General features: G+C 46.5%; 1 protein-coding gene across 3 annotated transcripts in view; it reads left to right on the top strand.

The window, feature by feature from the left end:
- Positions 1-12,864, top strand: part of BTBD9 (BTB domain containing 9) — a 295,479-nt gene that overhangs the window by 270,177 nt on the left and 12,438 nt on the right. For all 3 annotated transcript variants that reach the window (XM_038760759.1, XM_038760761.1, XM_038760758.1), the window contains one exon: positions 10,519-10,597. In XM_038760759.1, coding sequence (XP_038616687.1) covers positions 10,519-10,597 — 79 coding nt within the window. The remainder of the gene's footprint in view (positions 1-10,518; positions 10,598-12,864) is intronic.

Raw genomic sequence — 12,864 nt, 5'->3', positions numbered from 1 at the left:
TGCCTCCTGGCAGTTATAAAAGCTATTGTATTTCTACCCAAGTGCAATTTACGAATTGGGCAATGGGGAGAATGATGCCTTAATCAATCCTCCTTATTGTCTGAGTGCTTACTGTGTGCAGAACACTGTAGTGAGCACTTAATGCTTGTTAGAGGATGCGAGCCATCAAAACTAAATTTCTTATCTAGAAAGTATTTTCATTTTTAAAAACATTTTTTAATCATCCTTATACTTTTTAAGGGTATTTGTTAAGAACTTACTGCATGCCAGGCACTGTACTAAGTGCTGGGGTAGAAACAAGTTAATCCTGTTGGAGGCATGGGGCTCACTGTCCCCATCCCCATTTTACAGATAACTGAGGCACAGAGAAACCAAGTAACTTGCCCAAGATCACACCACAAACAAGCGGCGTAGCTGAAATTTGAACCCAGGTTCTTCTCTCAGACCTGTGCTGAATCCACTTGGCCACATTGCTTCTCTTTATACACCGAGAAAACTTCCTAGAAGAACGATACTGCCAGCTAAAGCAGTTTCACCACAGTTTGCTGCTCATTCACGATCTCGAGCCTGAGTGTGGAATTTTTTTTTAAGATGTTTTGGGTTTTGCTGTTAATGCAGCATCAGAAACTGCCGATCGTTAGACTGGCATGAAGGGTTTGTCAACCTTTTTACTATGCAACCCGTTTTTAGGGATTTCTGTTCATTAAGTAGCTCTGGGCAGAGGGAGGAAGCGAGTGCTGACAGCAGTGCCTTTCCAACATGTTGGGTCTCTGGAGTTTTTGATGTCCGTTCACAAATGCCCCCAATTTCCTCCCCTGTCACCTATAAGTTGCTACCCCCGACTGACCTGGAGGATGCCATTTGTCCTGGGGCTCGTGCTTTACCATGTGGCAGGACTGCATTTAGCCTTGCTGATGTTCTGGATGGTGGAACTGGGGCTGGAGGGAGTTTTTCTGGACGGGGCTCGGATTTTGTAGGTGGATTTTTGGGCCCGGCTGGCATGAAAAGCAGCTTTGTCCTCTATTCTGCCATTTTGCAGGTATCGATCCCCCAGTGCCATCGACGTCCCTTTGGTACTGTTAAAATAGAGAAAGAAAACTGCCCAATTCTCATCGTCTGAAAACGGGTTCCTGCTTAGTTCTGGCCATCACTCCTGGGGCTCGCGTCCATACATTGGTTTATTCCCGAGGGAGAAATCGAGGTGGGATCGCCGACGACAGTTACCGATTTTGGTCGGCCCCCGCGTCTGTTGTTGGCAGGGTTCTACCTCCCCAGAATCCGATGCTGTCTTCTTGTCCCTGTCTCAGCCCTAAGCTGTTGCTTTTTAAAAAAATAGTATCTGTTAAGTGCTCACTATGTGCTAGACACCCTAAGAAGCCCTGGGGTAGATGCAGACTAATCAGATTTGGACCCCGTCCCTGTCCCACACGGGGCTCACGGTCTTAATCCCCATTTTACAGACGAGGGGACTCAAGCACGGAAAAATGAAGTGACTTGCTCAAGGTCATGCAGAGGACAAATGGCGGGGCCGGAATTAGAACCCAGGTCCTTCTGACGCCCAGGCTCTATCCACTAGGCCACGCTGCTTTCAAACGTGGCGGCCGGCGGAGCCTGGAGCGACAGTGTGCAGTTCTCTCTTTCAGGTTCTCCGTTAGTATGTTTGGTTTTGTTCTCTGTCTCCTCCTTTTAGACTGTGAGCCCACTGTTGGGTAGAGACTGTCTCTATATGTTGCCAACTTGTACTTCCCAAGCTCTTAGTACAGTGCTCTGCACACAGTAAGCGCTCAATAAATACGATTGATTGATTGATTGATTGGAAAGGGATCAAAGTTGAGTAAAACCCTCACCTCACCACGATCGGTATCTCCCTCCCCCACCTAAAAAAAGTTATTCATTCATTCATTCATTCAATCATATTCAATAAATGCCATTTTTATTATTATAAGGGAGAGAGTGCTTTCTTCTTCTCCGAGTTTTTAAAGGGAGAGGACTGCTCTTGCCTATTCCTGTGGAGAGACGGCACTAGGGACCAGAGACCTCATAACAGCCCTTTCAGGCACAGTCTTAATCCCCATTTTACAGATGAGGGAACTGAGGCCCAGAGAAGTGAAGCGACTTGCCCCAAGTCACACAGCTGACAGTTGGCAGAGCTGGGATTTGAACCCATGACCTCTGACTCCAAAGCCCGGGATCTGTCCACTGGGCCACGCTGCTTCCCTTGTCTGACGTTCTTCTGGAAAAAGCCCTTAACAGGTGAGGGGAAAAGTCATTAATTACAAGATCCAGGCGCTGAATGGTTTGGAAAGAACACATCTCTTCAGAAGACTTATCAGACATTTCAGCAGAGTTGAAATTTGTGAGGAAAACCATTAAACCCTGTGAAAGGTAAAACACCAGGCCAGAGAGAAAGTTTTATGGTGCAGGCTATAATTTGACTATCCTCCCCTGCCTCTCAACCTACTCCCATAACAGGAATGTGTGTACACACACACACACACACACCATAATATAAATATAAATTTAAGAAAGGGAGACGTACGGAGAATTCTTCTTTTTCTGAATTGTTGCTCAAAGCCATTTGGGGTTTCGAGCGACAGCTGTTGCCGTCGGAGAGACGAAGGCACTTGGCCCGAGAGTCTGTTTATGTGTTCGAGCCGGGAGAGCGATTTTTTTTTTTTGTCGCAAGGCGCCCCAAGTGAGACAGACAGAGTGAGAGACTAAGAGAGCGAGAGATAATTATCTAAATTATGTTCGTGCTGTTATCGAAGACGAATATAGTTAAAATGTAATTAAATATGACGGGCGTGCAGGATGCAGGCGTAGCTGCGGAATGCTAATCATCAATTACCGCGTCTCCTTGGGGGAGTCAGGCCGGAGGAATGGGGTGATGGGGGGGTGGGAAGGGGAGTGGTCCAGAGGAGATCATCATCATCAATCGTATTTATTGAGCGCTTACTATGTGCAGAGCACTGTACTAAGCGCTTGGGAAATACAAATTGGCAACATATAGAGACAGTCCCTACCCAACATTGGGCTCACAGCCGGCAGAGGAGATGTGAAGTATTAAGTAGAAGCAGCATGGCATATTGGCTAGAGCACGGGCTTGGGTGTCAGAAGGTCATGGGTTCTAATCCTGGCTCCGCCGCTTGTCTCCTGGGTGACCCTGGGCTAGTCCCTTCACTTCTCTGGGCGTCAGTTCCCTCATCAGTAAAATGGTGATTGAGACTGTGTGCCCCACGTGGGACAGGGACCGCGTCCAACCCGATTTGTTGTATCCACCCCCGAGCTTAATATAGTGCCTCTGGCAGACAGTAAACAAACCCTCCTCCCCACCGCCCACGTAGCTAGGGTGGTAACCAAGCTAATATTTATGTATTACTCTATATATTTATTTATTGTTATTATTATTTATTTTACTTGTACATATTCTATTTATTTTATTTTTTTGATATGTTTTGTTTTGTTCTCTGTCTCCCCCTTCTAGCTGTGAGCCCACTGTTGGGTAGGGACCATCTCTATATGTTGCCAACCTGTACTTCCCAAGCGCTTAGTACAGTGCTCTGGACACAGTAAGTGCTCCATAAATACGATTGAATGAATGAATGAATGAATATCTTTCCACCGCCAAAGCGGCAAAGCCCAAGGATTTCGGGGGGCTGTGCATTGAGGCCCCTTCCCTTTCAGCTGGATAGCCCCAAAGGGAGGGGTCCTGACTAGCATCCACCCGCACCTCAGCTGGGCAGCGAGAGCAGGTGGTTTGTACAGCAGGGACCGACGCCAGCTCGGTCGGACCAGCCAGTCCAAACCTCGTCGTCCGGCTCTTCCGGAGCGTTTCAAAGATGCCATAACTCCGCAACAAAGCGGAGGAAAACCAGTCTGGGTCTCGGGGAAAGGAAGGAATGCAGATTCCAATGGGATGGGCACATAGTGCCAATGAGATATATGAAGCACAGGGGGAAAATAGGCTTTGCGTCTCAGACTGTGAGCCCACTGTTGGGTAGGGACTCTATATGTTGCCAACTTGTACTTCCCAAGCGCTTAGGACAGTGCTCTGCACACAGTAAGTGCTCAGTAAATACGATTGATTGATTGATTCCAACACAGAAATATGGGCTCCGTGTATCCTTCCGGCGAGCCGGTAGTCGGGCGGAGGACCATCTCACCCTACCAGATGGTCCCAAACCGAAAGATTCACCAGGGTGAAAAGTAGGGAAAAGGCTGGAAAACCCTCCCCTCCCTCACTCCCCCCCTGGTGTGGTCATTCCTAAACATTCCTAAAGGGAGTAGGAAAAGGAGTAAGGCAAGCCTGGGAGCAAGCCTACTTAAGAACAATAGACTCTAGACTGGGAGCTCATTGTGGGCAGGAAATGTGTCTGCCAACTCTGTTGTCTTGTATTTTCCCAAGCGCTTAGTACAGTGCACAGTAAGTGCTCTATAAGTGCCATTGATTGATTGACTTAGATCTAAACCAGAAACGGGAATGATCTGTGACATGAACTCAGTTTAAGGCACCACGCATCCTCTGGCTTGCGGTTTGGCCCTTTTTGCCCCTACAGTCTCGGGCTTTGAGTTTCCAGCCCGAATATTCCCCCCCTAGTACCAAATCGAGCAGCTTGATGATCCCTGTGGAAGCCAGGAAAGTCTCCCGTTTACCGGGAAAGACAACCACATCTCAGGGCCTCTGTCATCATCATCATCATCATGATCAATCGTATTTATTGAGCGCTTACTGTATGCAGAGCACTGTACTAAGCGCTTGGGAAGTACAATTTGGCAACATATAGAGACAGTCCCTACCCAACAGTGGGCTCACAGTCTAAAAGCCTGGTTTCTGCCTCAGCCCCGCTCCACTCATCTTGTCCCTGGGGCAAAGGAGGCACAGGGAGGAGAGGGAGCTTCTTGCCGCCGTCTCAGAAAACGTGAGCGCCAGCCGGCCAAATCACACGGTCGATTGGGCCCCCAGGGAGGCGTGGGGGTCATTCCAAAATCATTGCCTTTTTTTTCCCCCTCTCCCGGGATCATCTTCCCCAGAATTAATCAGTTGGAACGTCCTGAGAATATTCAGCAGTCATTTTGATTGACATTCATTCATTCATTCAATCGTATTTATTGAGCGCTTACTGTGTGCAGAGCACTGTACTAAGCGCTTGGGAAGCACCAGTCGGCAACATACAGAGACATCTTTTGCACACCACACTAAGCCCTTTTAAGTAGTAATAATGGCATTTATTAAGCACTTACTATGTGCAAAGCGCTGTTCTAAGCGCTGGGGAGGTTACAAGGTGATCAGGTGGTCCCAAAGGGGGCTCACAGTCTTAATCCCCATTTTACAGATGAGGTGACTGAGGCCCAGAGAAGTAAAGTGACTTGCCCAGAGTCACACAGCTGACAACTGGCAGAGCCGGGATTTGAACCCATGACCTCTGACTCCAAAGCCCGGGCTCTTTCCACTGAGCCACGCTGCTTCTCCAGCCACGCTGCTTCTCCTTCCCCTTCCCTGCCCACAGAGAGTTCACTCTCTAAGGGGGGAGACAGAAAAATATTTGCAGACTATTTACTTCTAGACTGTGAGCCCACTGTTGGGTAGGGACCGTCTCTGTACGTTGCCAACTTGGACTTCCCAAGCGCTTAGTACAGTGCTCTGCACACAGTAAGCGCTCAATAAATACGATTGAGTGAGTGAGTGGGGGTCTCGCTACAGTCCCCCCGCCTCCACCTCCCCTGCTAGTCTGGGCTCAGGGAGTGTGATGCCGTGTCTGTCGAATGGGAAGTGTGCCAGGAAAAAAGGGAAAGAAGCAGCGTGGCTTAGTGGGTAGAGCTCGGGCCTGGGAATCAGCAGGACCTGGCTTCGAATTCCGGCTCCCACATGTCTGCCATGTGACCTTGGGCAAGTCCCTTCACTTCTCTGGACCTCAGTTACCTCACCTGTAAAATGTGGATAATAATAATAATTGTGGTATTTGTTAGGCACTTGCTGTATGCCAAACCAGGTAAGCAGGTTGTCCCACGTGGGGCTCCCAGTCTTAATCCCCATTTTGCAGATGAGGTGCCTGAGGCGCAGAGAAGTGAAGTGACTTGCCCAAAGTCACACAGCGGACAAGTGGCGGAGCAGGGATCAGAACCCACGGCCTCTGACTCCCAAGCCTGGGCTCTTTCCCCTAAAAGTGTGATAAGAGTGTGAGCCCCAAGTGGGACAAGGACTGTAACTTGTATCTACCCCAGCGCTTAGAACCGTGCTCGGCACATAGTAAGTTCTAATCAAGTACCATAATTATAATGATTATGAAAGGCTGCCCTGTAAAGGGCATCCCGGATCAGGCGTAGAACACACCAGCAGGAGCGGCTTCCTTTTCCCCTCCTCATGAGGAAAAAAGAGGGGGAGAGGAAGGAGGGGAAGGCCTCCTGAGTAGGGACCATCTCTATACGTTGCCAACTTGTACTTCCCAAGCGCCCAGTACAGTGCTCTGCCCACAGTAAGCGGTAACATGCTAATTCCCTGTCCCTCTTGGAGCTCATAGCCTAAGAAGGAGGGAAAACAGGTATTTCATCCCCATTTTACAGATGATGAAGCTGAGGCCCAGAGAAGTTCCTTGACTTGCCGAGGTCACACAGCTGGCAAATGGCAGAGCCAGGATTAGAGCTCAGGTCATCTGGCTCCCAAGTCCATGCTCTTTCCACTAGTCTCCTTTTGGGAAGGGGGGGGGGGCATTCCTAAATGGGATAAGAACCCCCAACCCCATTGAAAAAATGACTTTTTCTTTTTCTTGTGCCTACTGAAAATGTCTCTTCGTGTCATAGTACTTCTACAGTGATAAGAAAGATAGTTAAAAAGCTAGGAGAACTTGTTTGTTTCTGATTGGCATATTTTCCCCTGCGATTGTTATCAATCAATCAATCAATCCATCGTATTTATTGAGCGCTTACTGTGTGCAGAGCACTGTACTAAGCGCTTGGGAAGTACAAGTTGGCAACATATAGAGACAGTCCCTACCCAACAGTGGGCTCACAGTCTATAAGGGGGAGACAGAGAACAAAACCAAACATACTAACAAATTAAAATTAATAGAATAGATATGTACAAGTAAGATAAATAGAGTAATAAATATGTACACACATATATGCATGTATACAGGTGCTGTGGGAAAGGGAAGGAGGTAAGATGGGGGATGGAGAGGGGGAGAGGAAGGAAGGGGCTCAGTCTGGGAAGGCCTCCTGGAGGAGGTGAGCTCAAGATGTAGGATTTCAGGTGTGTAATTTCCAAGGAGAGATGGCATAGCCTAGAGGAAAGACCATAGGCGGCCTGGGAGTCTGGATTCTAGTCCCAGCTCTGCCACTGGCCTATTGAATAACATTGAGCAAAACACCTAACCTCTCTGGACCTCACTTTTCTCAACTGTAAAATGGGGAGAAGGTAGTTGATGGGACCGGGACTGTATCCTATTGGGTAACCAATCGATCAGGTGTATTTATTGAGCACTTACTATGTGCAGAGAACCATGCTAAGCACTCGGGAGAGTACAGTGCAACGGAATTAGCAGTCATGTTCCCCGCCTATAATGGCCTTACAATCTAGAGGGCTGTCTATATAGGCTATATAATGTGTATGCCCCAGCTCTTAACACATAGTTCGAGCTTAATAAGGGTCATAGTTATTATCATTCAATCAATCAATCGTATTTATTGAGCACTTACTGTGTGCAGAGCACTGTACTAAGCACTTGGGAAGTACAAGTTGGCAATGTATAGAGACAGTCCCTACCCAACAGTGGGCTCACAGTCTAGAAAGGGGAGACAGAGAACAAAACCAAACATATTAACAAAATAAAATAAATAGAACAGATATGTACAAGTAAAATAAATAAATAAATAGAGTAATAAATATGTACAAACATATATACATATATACAGGTGCTGTGGGGAAGGGAAATTCAAGGCCCTAAGGCTGCTTTGCAGCCCAAATCATGGCAGAAGATTCTACTCGTCCCTCAGGGGAGGAAGCCAAAGTTTATAGTTTTCATTTCAGTTCCCTCATCTATAAAATGGGGATGAAGACCGTGATCCCCATGTGGGACAGGGACTGTGTCCAACCTGATTTGCTTGTATCCACCCCAGTGCTTAGTACAGTGCCTGGCACCTAGTAAGCACCTAACAAATACCACAGTTATTATTATTATTACTATTATTATTATTATTTATTATTATTATTATTATTTCTGTCGTGGTAGTTTCTGGTATTTTCAGTCACCTGACCCCTGCAGTCAGTCAGGCACTGGGCATTCAGTCAGTGCCCAGTGGGGGACTGACTAAGGTGGGTGGTTTTGGCTGTCAAAGTCAGAATCAATCAGTCGTATTTATTGAGCGCTTACTGTGTGCAGAGCACTGTACTAAGCGCTTGGGAAGTCCAAGTTGGCAACATATAGAGACAGTCCCTACCCCACAGTGGGCTCACAGTCTAAAAGGGGGAGACAGAGAACAAAACCAAACATACTAACAAAATAAAATAGAATAGATATGTACAAGTAAAATAAATAAATAAATAAATAAATAAATAAATAAATAAATAAATAAATAAATAAATAAGATGAAATAAAATAAAATAAATAAATAAATAATAAATAAAGAAGGACCTCGGTTCTAATCCCGGCTCCACCACTTGTCTGCTGGGTGACCCTGGGCAAGTCACTTCACTTCTCTGGGCCTCATCTGTAAAATGGGGATTAAGACTGGGAACCCCACTGGGGACATGGGCTACGTCCAACCTGATTACTTTATATCAACCCCAACAGTTAGAACAACTCATGGCATGTAGTAAGTGCTTAACGAATACCATTTTAAAAAAAAATACCAAATTGGCAGTGGTCTCCAGTGGAAACAAAGTCTGGGCAACAAGGAATTAATTCAAGTGAGGAGTGTGTAATGAGAGAGGAGCTGAACATCTGAAATGGGAAAATCCCCATAAATCAGTCTGGTTTTGGTTTTCCTTTTTAGCAGTTATGTGAGCAGAGACAGCTTGCAGGAAAGCGGTCTCTCAGCAGCTGGCGTTTTCAGCACTTTAGCGAAGGAAGGATTGCAGTAATTGTAAATTCTTCATGTTTTTGATAGGAAACAGTGTAAAATCCTCTCATTTTAGAGTGCCACACGACTCCGAGCAGAGTAGTTTTGAAGAGAAGCTCGACACGAGGCCAAAAGGAATCAACAGCGTGGGGAGTCGTCTGCTTTTCGCCGCACATTGGAGCGCTCGCTGTCTTCCTGGCTTTGGGCGCGTTTGGGCGAGCGGATCCTTGAATGACTTGGAATTGTTTTCACAGACTTGGAGACGTCCTCGTCTTCTAGGCCCCGGCGTGACGGCTGGGTGGCAGCTTCCCAGCTCTGTCCGGGCTGGGAATCATCACCCACGCTGCCACTTCCGTGGGTCCTTGTTTATTAATAATAATAATGGCATGTCTCAACTCACTGTGCTCTAAGCCTTGTAATAATAATAATGATGGTATTTGTTAAGCGCTTACTGCGTGCCAGGAACTGTTCTAAGCGCTGATACTAAGTGATGGGGTAGATACAAGATAATAAGGTCCCCCATGGGACTCACAATTTAAGTAGGAGCAAGAACAGGTATTGAATCCCCATTTTGCAGATGAGGGAACTGCAGTACAGAGAAGTTAAGTGACTTGGCCAAGGTCACCCAGCAGCCAAGTGGTAGAGCCGGGATTAGAACCAGGTCCTCTGATTCCCTGGCTTATGCTCTACTAGTTGCACTGCTTCCCTATGTTTGTCTTGACTAATCTCCCAAATAACACTTGCTTTAAAGCAAGAGTGACTTGCTTGCTTTAAAGCAGTTACCCAGAAGAAATGGTCTGATAGACTAAATACTTTTAAACAAGTTATGGATTGGTTCTAACATACAAGTTATGTTGCCAGTTTGTACTTCCCAATCGCTTAGTACAGTGCTCTGCACACAGTAAGCGCTCAATAAAAACGATTGATGATGACGATGATTGGTGTAGTAGAAAAATCTACGTTTTTCTTTTGCTCAAAAGAAGTTATAATCACTAATTAAATTGAACGGGATCCACTAGAATTAAATTACCACCAGAAGAAATGTGACACTCCAGCCCTTGGCTGTTGTAGTGTGTTTTCAACTGCAAAAGTTAAATTTTACTTGGACACCAGGTCTTTCAGTAGTCCTCGGAAATAACACGAAGTAAAAATATTCTCAAGTAGCATGTACTTCTCCTTTCCCCTCTCCCACCCTCCAACCAGAAGTGAGAATTGAGTAACTCTGCTCACAGTCATGGGCCTCTAGTGTCTCCATGTTTTGTTTTGTTGTCTGTCTCCCCCTTCTAGACTGTGAGCCCATTGTTGGGTAGGGACCGTCTCTATATGTTGCCGACTTGGACTTCCCAAGCGCTTAGTACAGTGCTGTGCACACAGTAAGCGCTCAATAAATGCGATTGAATGAATCACTCGGCAACTGGTGGTTATGCGCATTAATGTGGTCCGTTCCTCTTCTCTCTTTTGCAGATCTTGGCAAGAGATAGCCTTCGACCGGCAGCCAGCATCCTTCATCCGAATAGTCGGAACACACAATACTGCAAACGAGGTATGGGTCTCCTCTTAGGAGACACTCAGCTAGTCCGTAGGGGCAAATGGCTTAATTTCTCGAGTTAAACAAGAAGGCCCTCCCGCTGACTAGGTGGCCTGTTGTTCCGGGGGCTCAGCTCAGGATGAAGTCAGCCCTTCGTTTTCACCTTGGGATACCTGGATTTTCACTGGGAGCTGAATTCGGCACCCCTTCGCTGAATCTTCTCTTTCTCTTCATAATAATAATCGGGGTGTTTAAGTGCTCACTATGTGCCAGGCACTGGACCAAGCGCTGGGGTGGGTACAAGCAAATTGGATTGGACACAGTCCCCGTCCCACGTGCGGCTCATCATCTTCATCCCCATTTTCCAGATGAGGGAACTCAGGTATAGAGAAGTGAAGTGACTTGCCCAGGGTCACAAAGCAGACAGGTGGCAGACCCGGGATTAGAACCCAGGACCTTCCGACTCCCAGGGCCCCGTACTCTAGCCCTTAGGCTACCCTGCTTCTCTTGATACAATGCAGGACAAGGCGAGAGCAGTAAGAGATCCTCCAGGCCCGTCCGGTGCTTTGCACACAGTAAACGCTGAGTAAATACGATTGAATTGAATAAATTCTTTGGGATCCCCACAGCAAACCCCTCAACCATCCCCAGAAGAGAGAGATCTCGTAAGAACCGGGCAGGGAGCGTGTTTCCCAACCTGGTTACATCGTACTCTCCCAAGTGTTCAGTACTGTGCTGATAAATAAATGCCATCGTTACTGTGCTCTGCAATCAATCAATCAATCAATCATATTTATTGAGCGCTTACTGTGTGCAGAGCACTATACTAAGCACTTGGGAAGTACAAATTGGACACGGTAAGCACTCAGTAAATACCACTGATTGATTAGAACTATACTACAACTGGTACTTGGGGCTTGGTGATGAAATGAGTATTACCTGCAATGTACCCAATCAGTCAAGCCCACGTGGGACAGGGACTCTGTCCAACCTGATTTGCCTGTATCCACCCCAGCGCTTAGTACAGTGCCCGGCACATAATAAATGCTTAACAAATGGCACAGTTATCATTATCATCATTATGACTGTAGCATTTATTAAGCAGCTACTTTAATGTGCCAAGCGTTGTGTTAAACCCTGGGGTTGATGCAGGACAGTCGGATTGAACAAAGTCCCCGTGCCAGTGTTGAGAGAGGGTGGTGGTGATGATGGCATTTGTTAAGCGCTTACTATGTGTCAAGCATTGTTCTAAGTGCTGGGGTAGATACAAGGCTATCAGGTTGTCCCACGTGGGCTCACAGTCTTAACCCCCATTTTCCAGATCAGGTAACTGAGGCACAGAGATGTTAAGTGACTTGCCCAAAGTCACACAGCTGATAAGTGGTGGATCCGGGGTTAGAACCCACAACCTCTGACTCCCAAGCCAGTGCTGTTTTCACCAAGCCGTGCTGCTTCTCGTAAGGTGGATAAGTGTTTTATCCCCATTTTACAGGTGAGGAAACCGAGGCTCGGATAAATTACCTGACTTGCCCAAGGTCACATGGCCGGCTAATGGCAAAGTCAGAAGTTGATCCCTGGTCTCCTCAGTTCCAGACTCACGCTGTTTCCACTAGGTCACACTGCCTCCCTATCGGATTAAATCTAGGCTGGTTTTCAGTGTGGCTTGAGCCCACCTTTAGCCCATTGACTTTAATATAACAATAATAATAATGATAATAATCAGTGGTATTTATTGAGCACTTACTATGTGCATGAGCAGTGTACTAAGCGCTTTGGAGAGTACAGTAAAACAGAATTAGCAGACATTCCCTGCCCATAAAAAGCTTTACAGAGGAAGGGGCGTGGAACCGCAAAACAGGGTATTTGCAAGGACATCATAAGGAACATCACCCATTAATAATAATAATAATAATAATAATAATAATAATAATAGTAATTGTTAAGTGCTTACTATGTGCAAAGCACTGTTCTAAGCGCTGGGGAAGATACAAGGTTATCAGGTTGTCCCACATGGGGCTCACAGTCTTAGTCCCCATTTTACAGATGAGGGAACTGAGGCCCAGAGAAATTAAGTGACTTGCCCAAAGTCACACAGCTGACACGTGGCAGAGCTGGGATTCGAACCCATGACCTCTGACCCCAAAGCCCATGATATTTCCACTAAGCCACGGCTGCTTCTCTGTAATAATACAGAGAATAAGTACTACATTAGTTCAGATGTAATAATAAATGCACGAAAACAAAGGCAGGAAGTTTTTGCTCTCAGGCCTCCAGGCTGATAC

The sequence above is a fragment of the Tachyglossus aculeatus genome, chromosome 19, assembly GCF_015852505.1.
Source record: "Tachyglossus aculeatus isolate mTacAcu1 chromosome 19, mTacAcu1.pri, whole genome shotgun sequence".
Lineage (NCBI taxonomy): Eukaryota > Metazoa > Chordata > Mammalia > Monotremata > Tachyglossidae > Tachyglossus > Tachyglossus aculeatus.
This window is presented reverse-complemented; position numbering and strand designations above follow the sequence as displayed.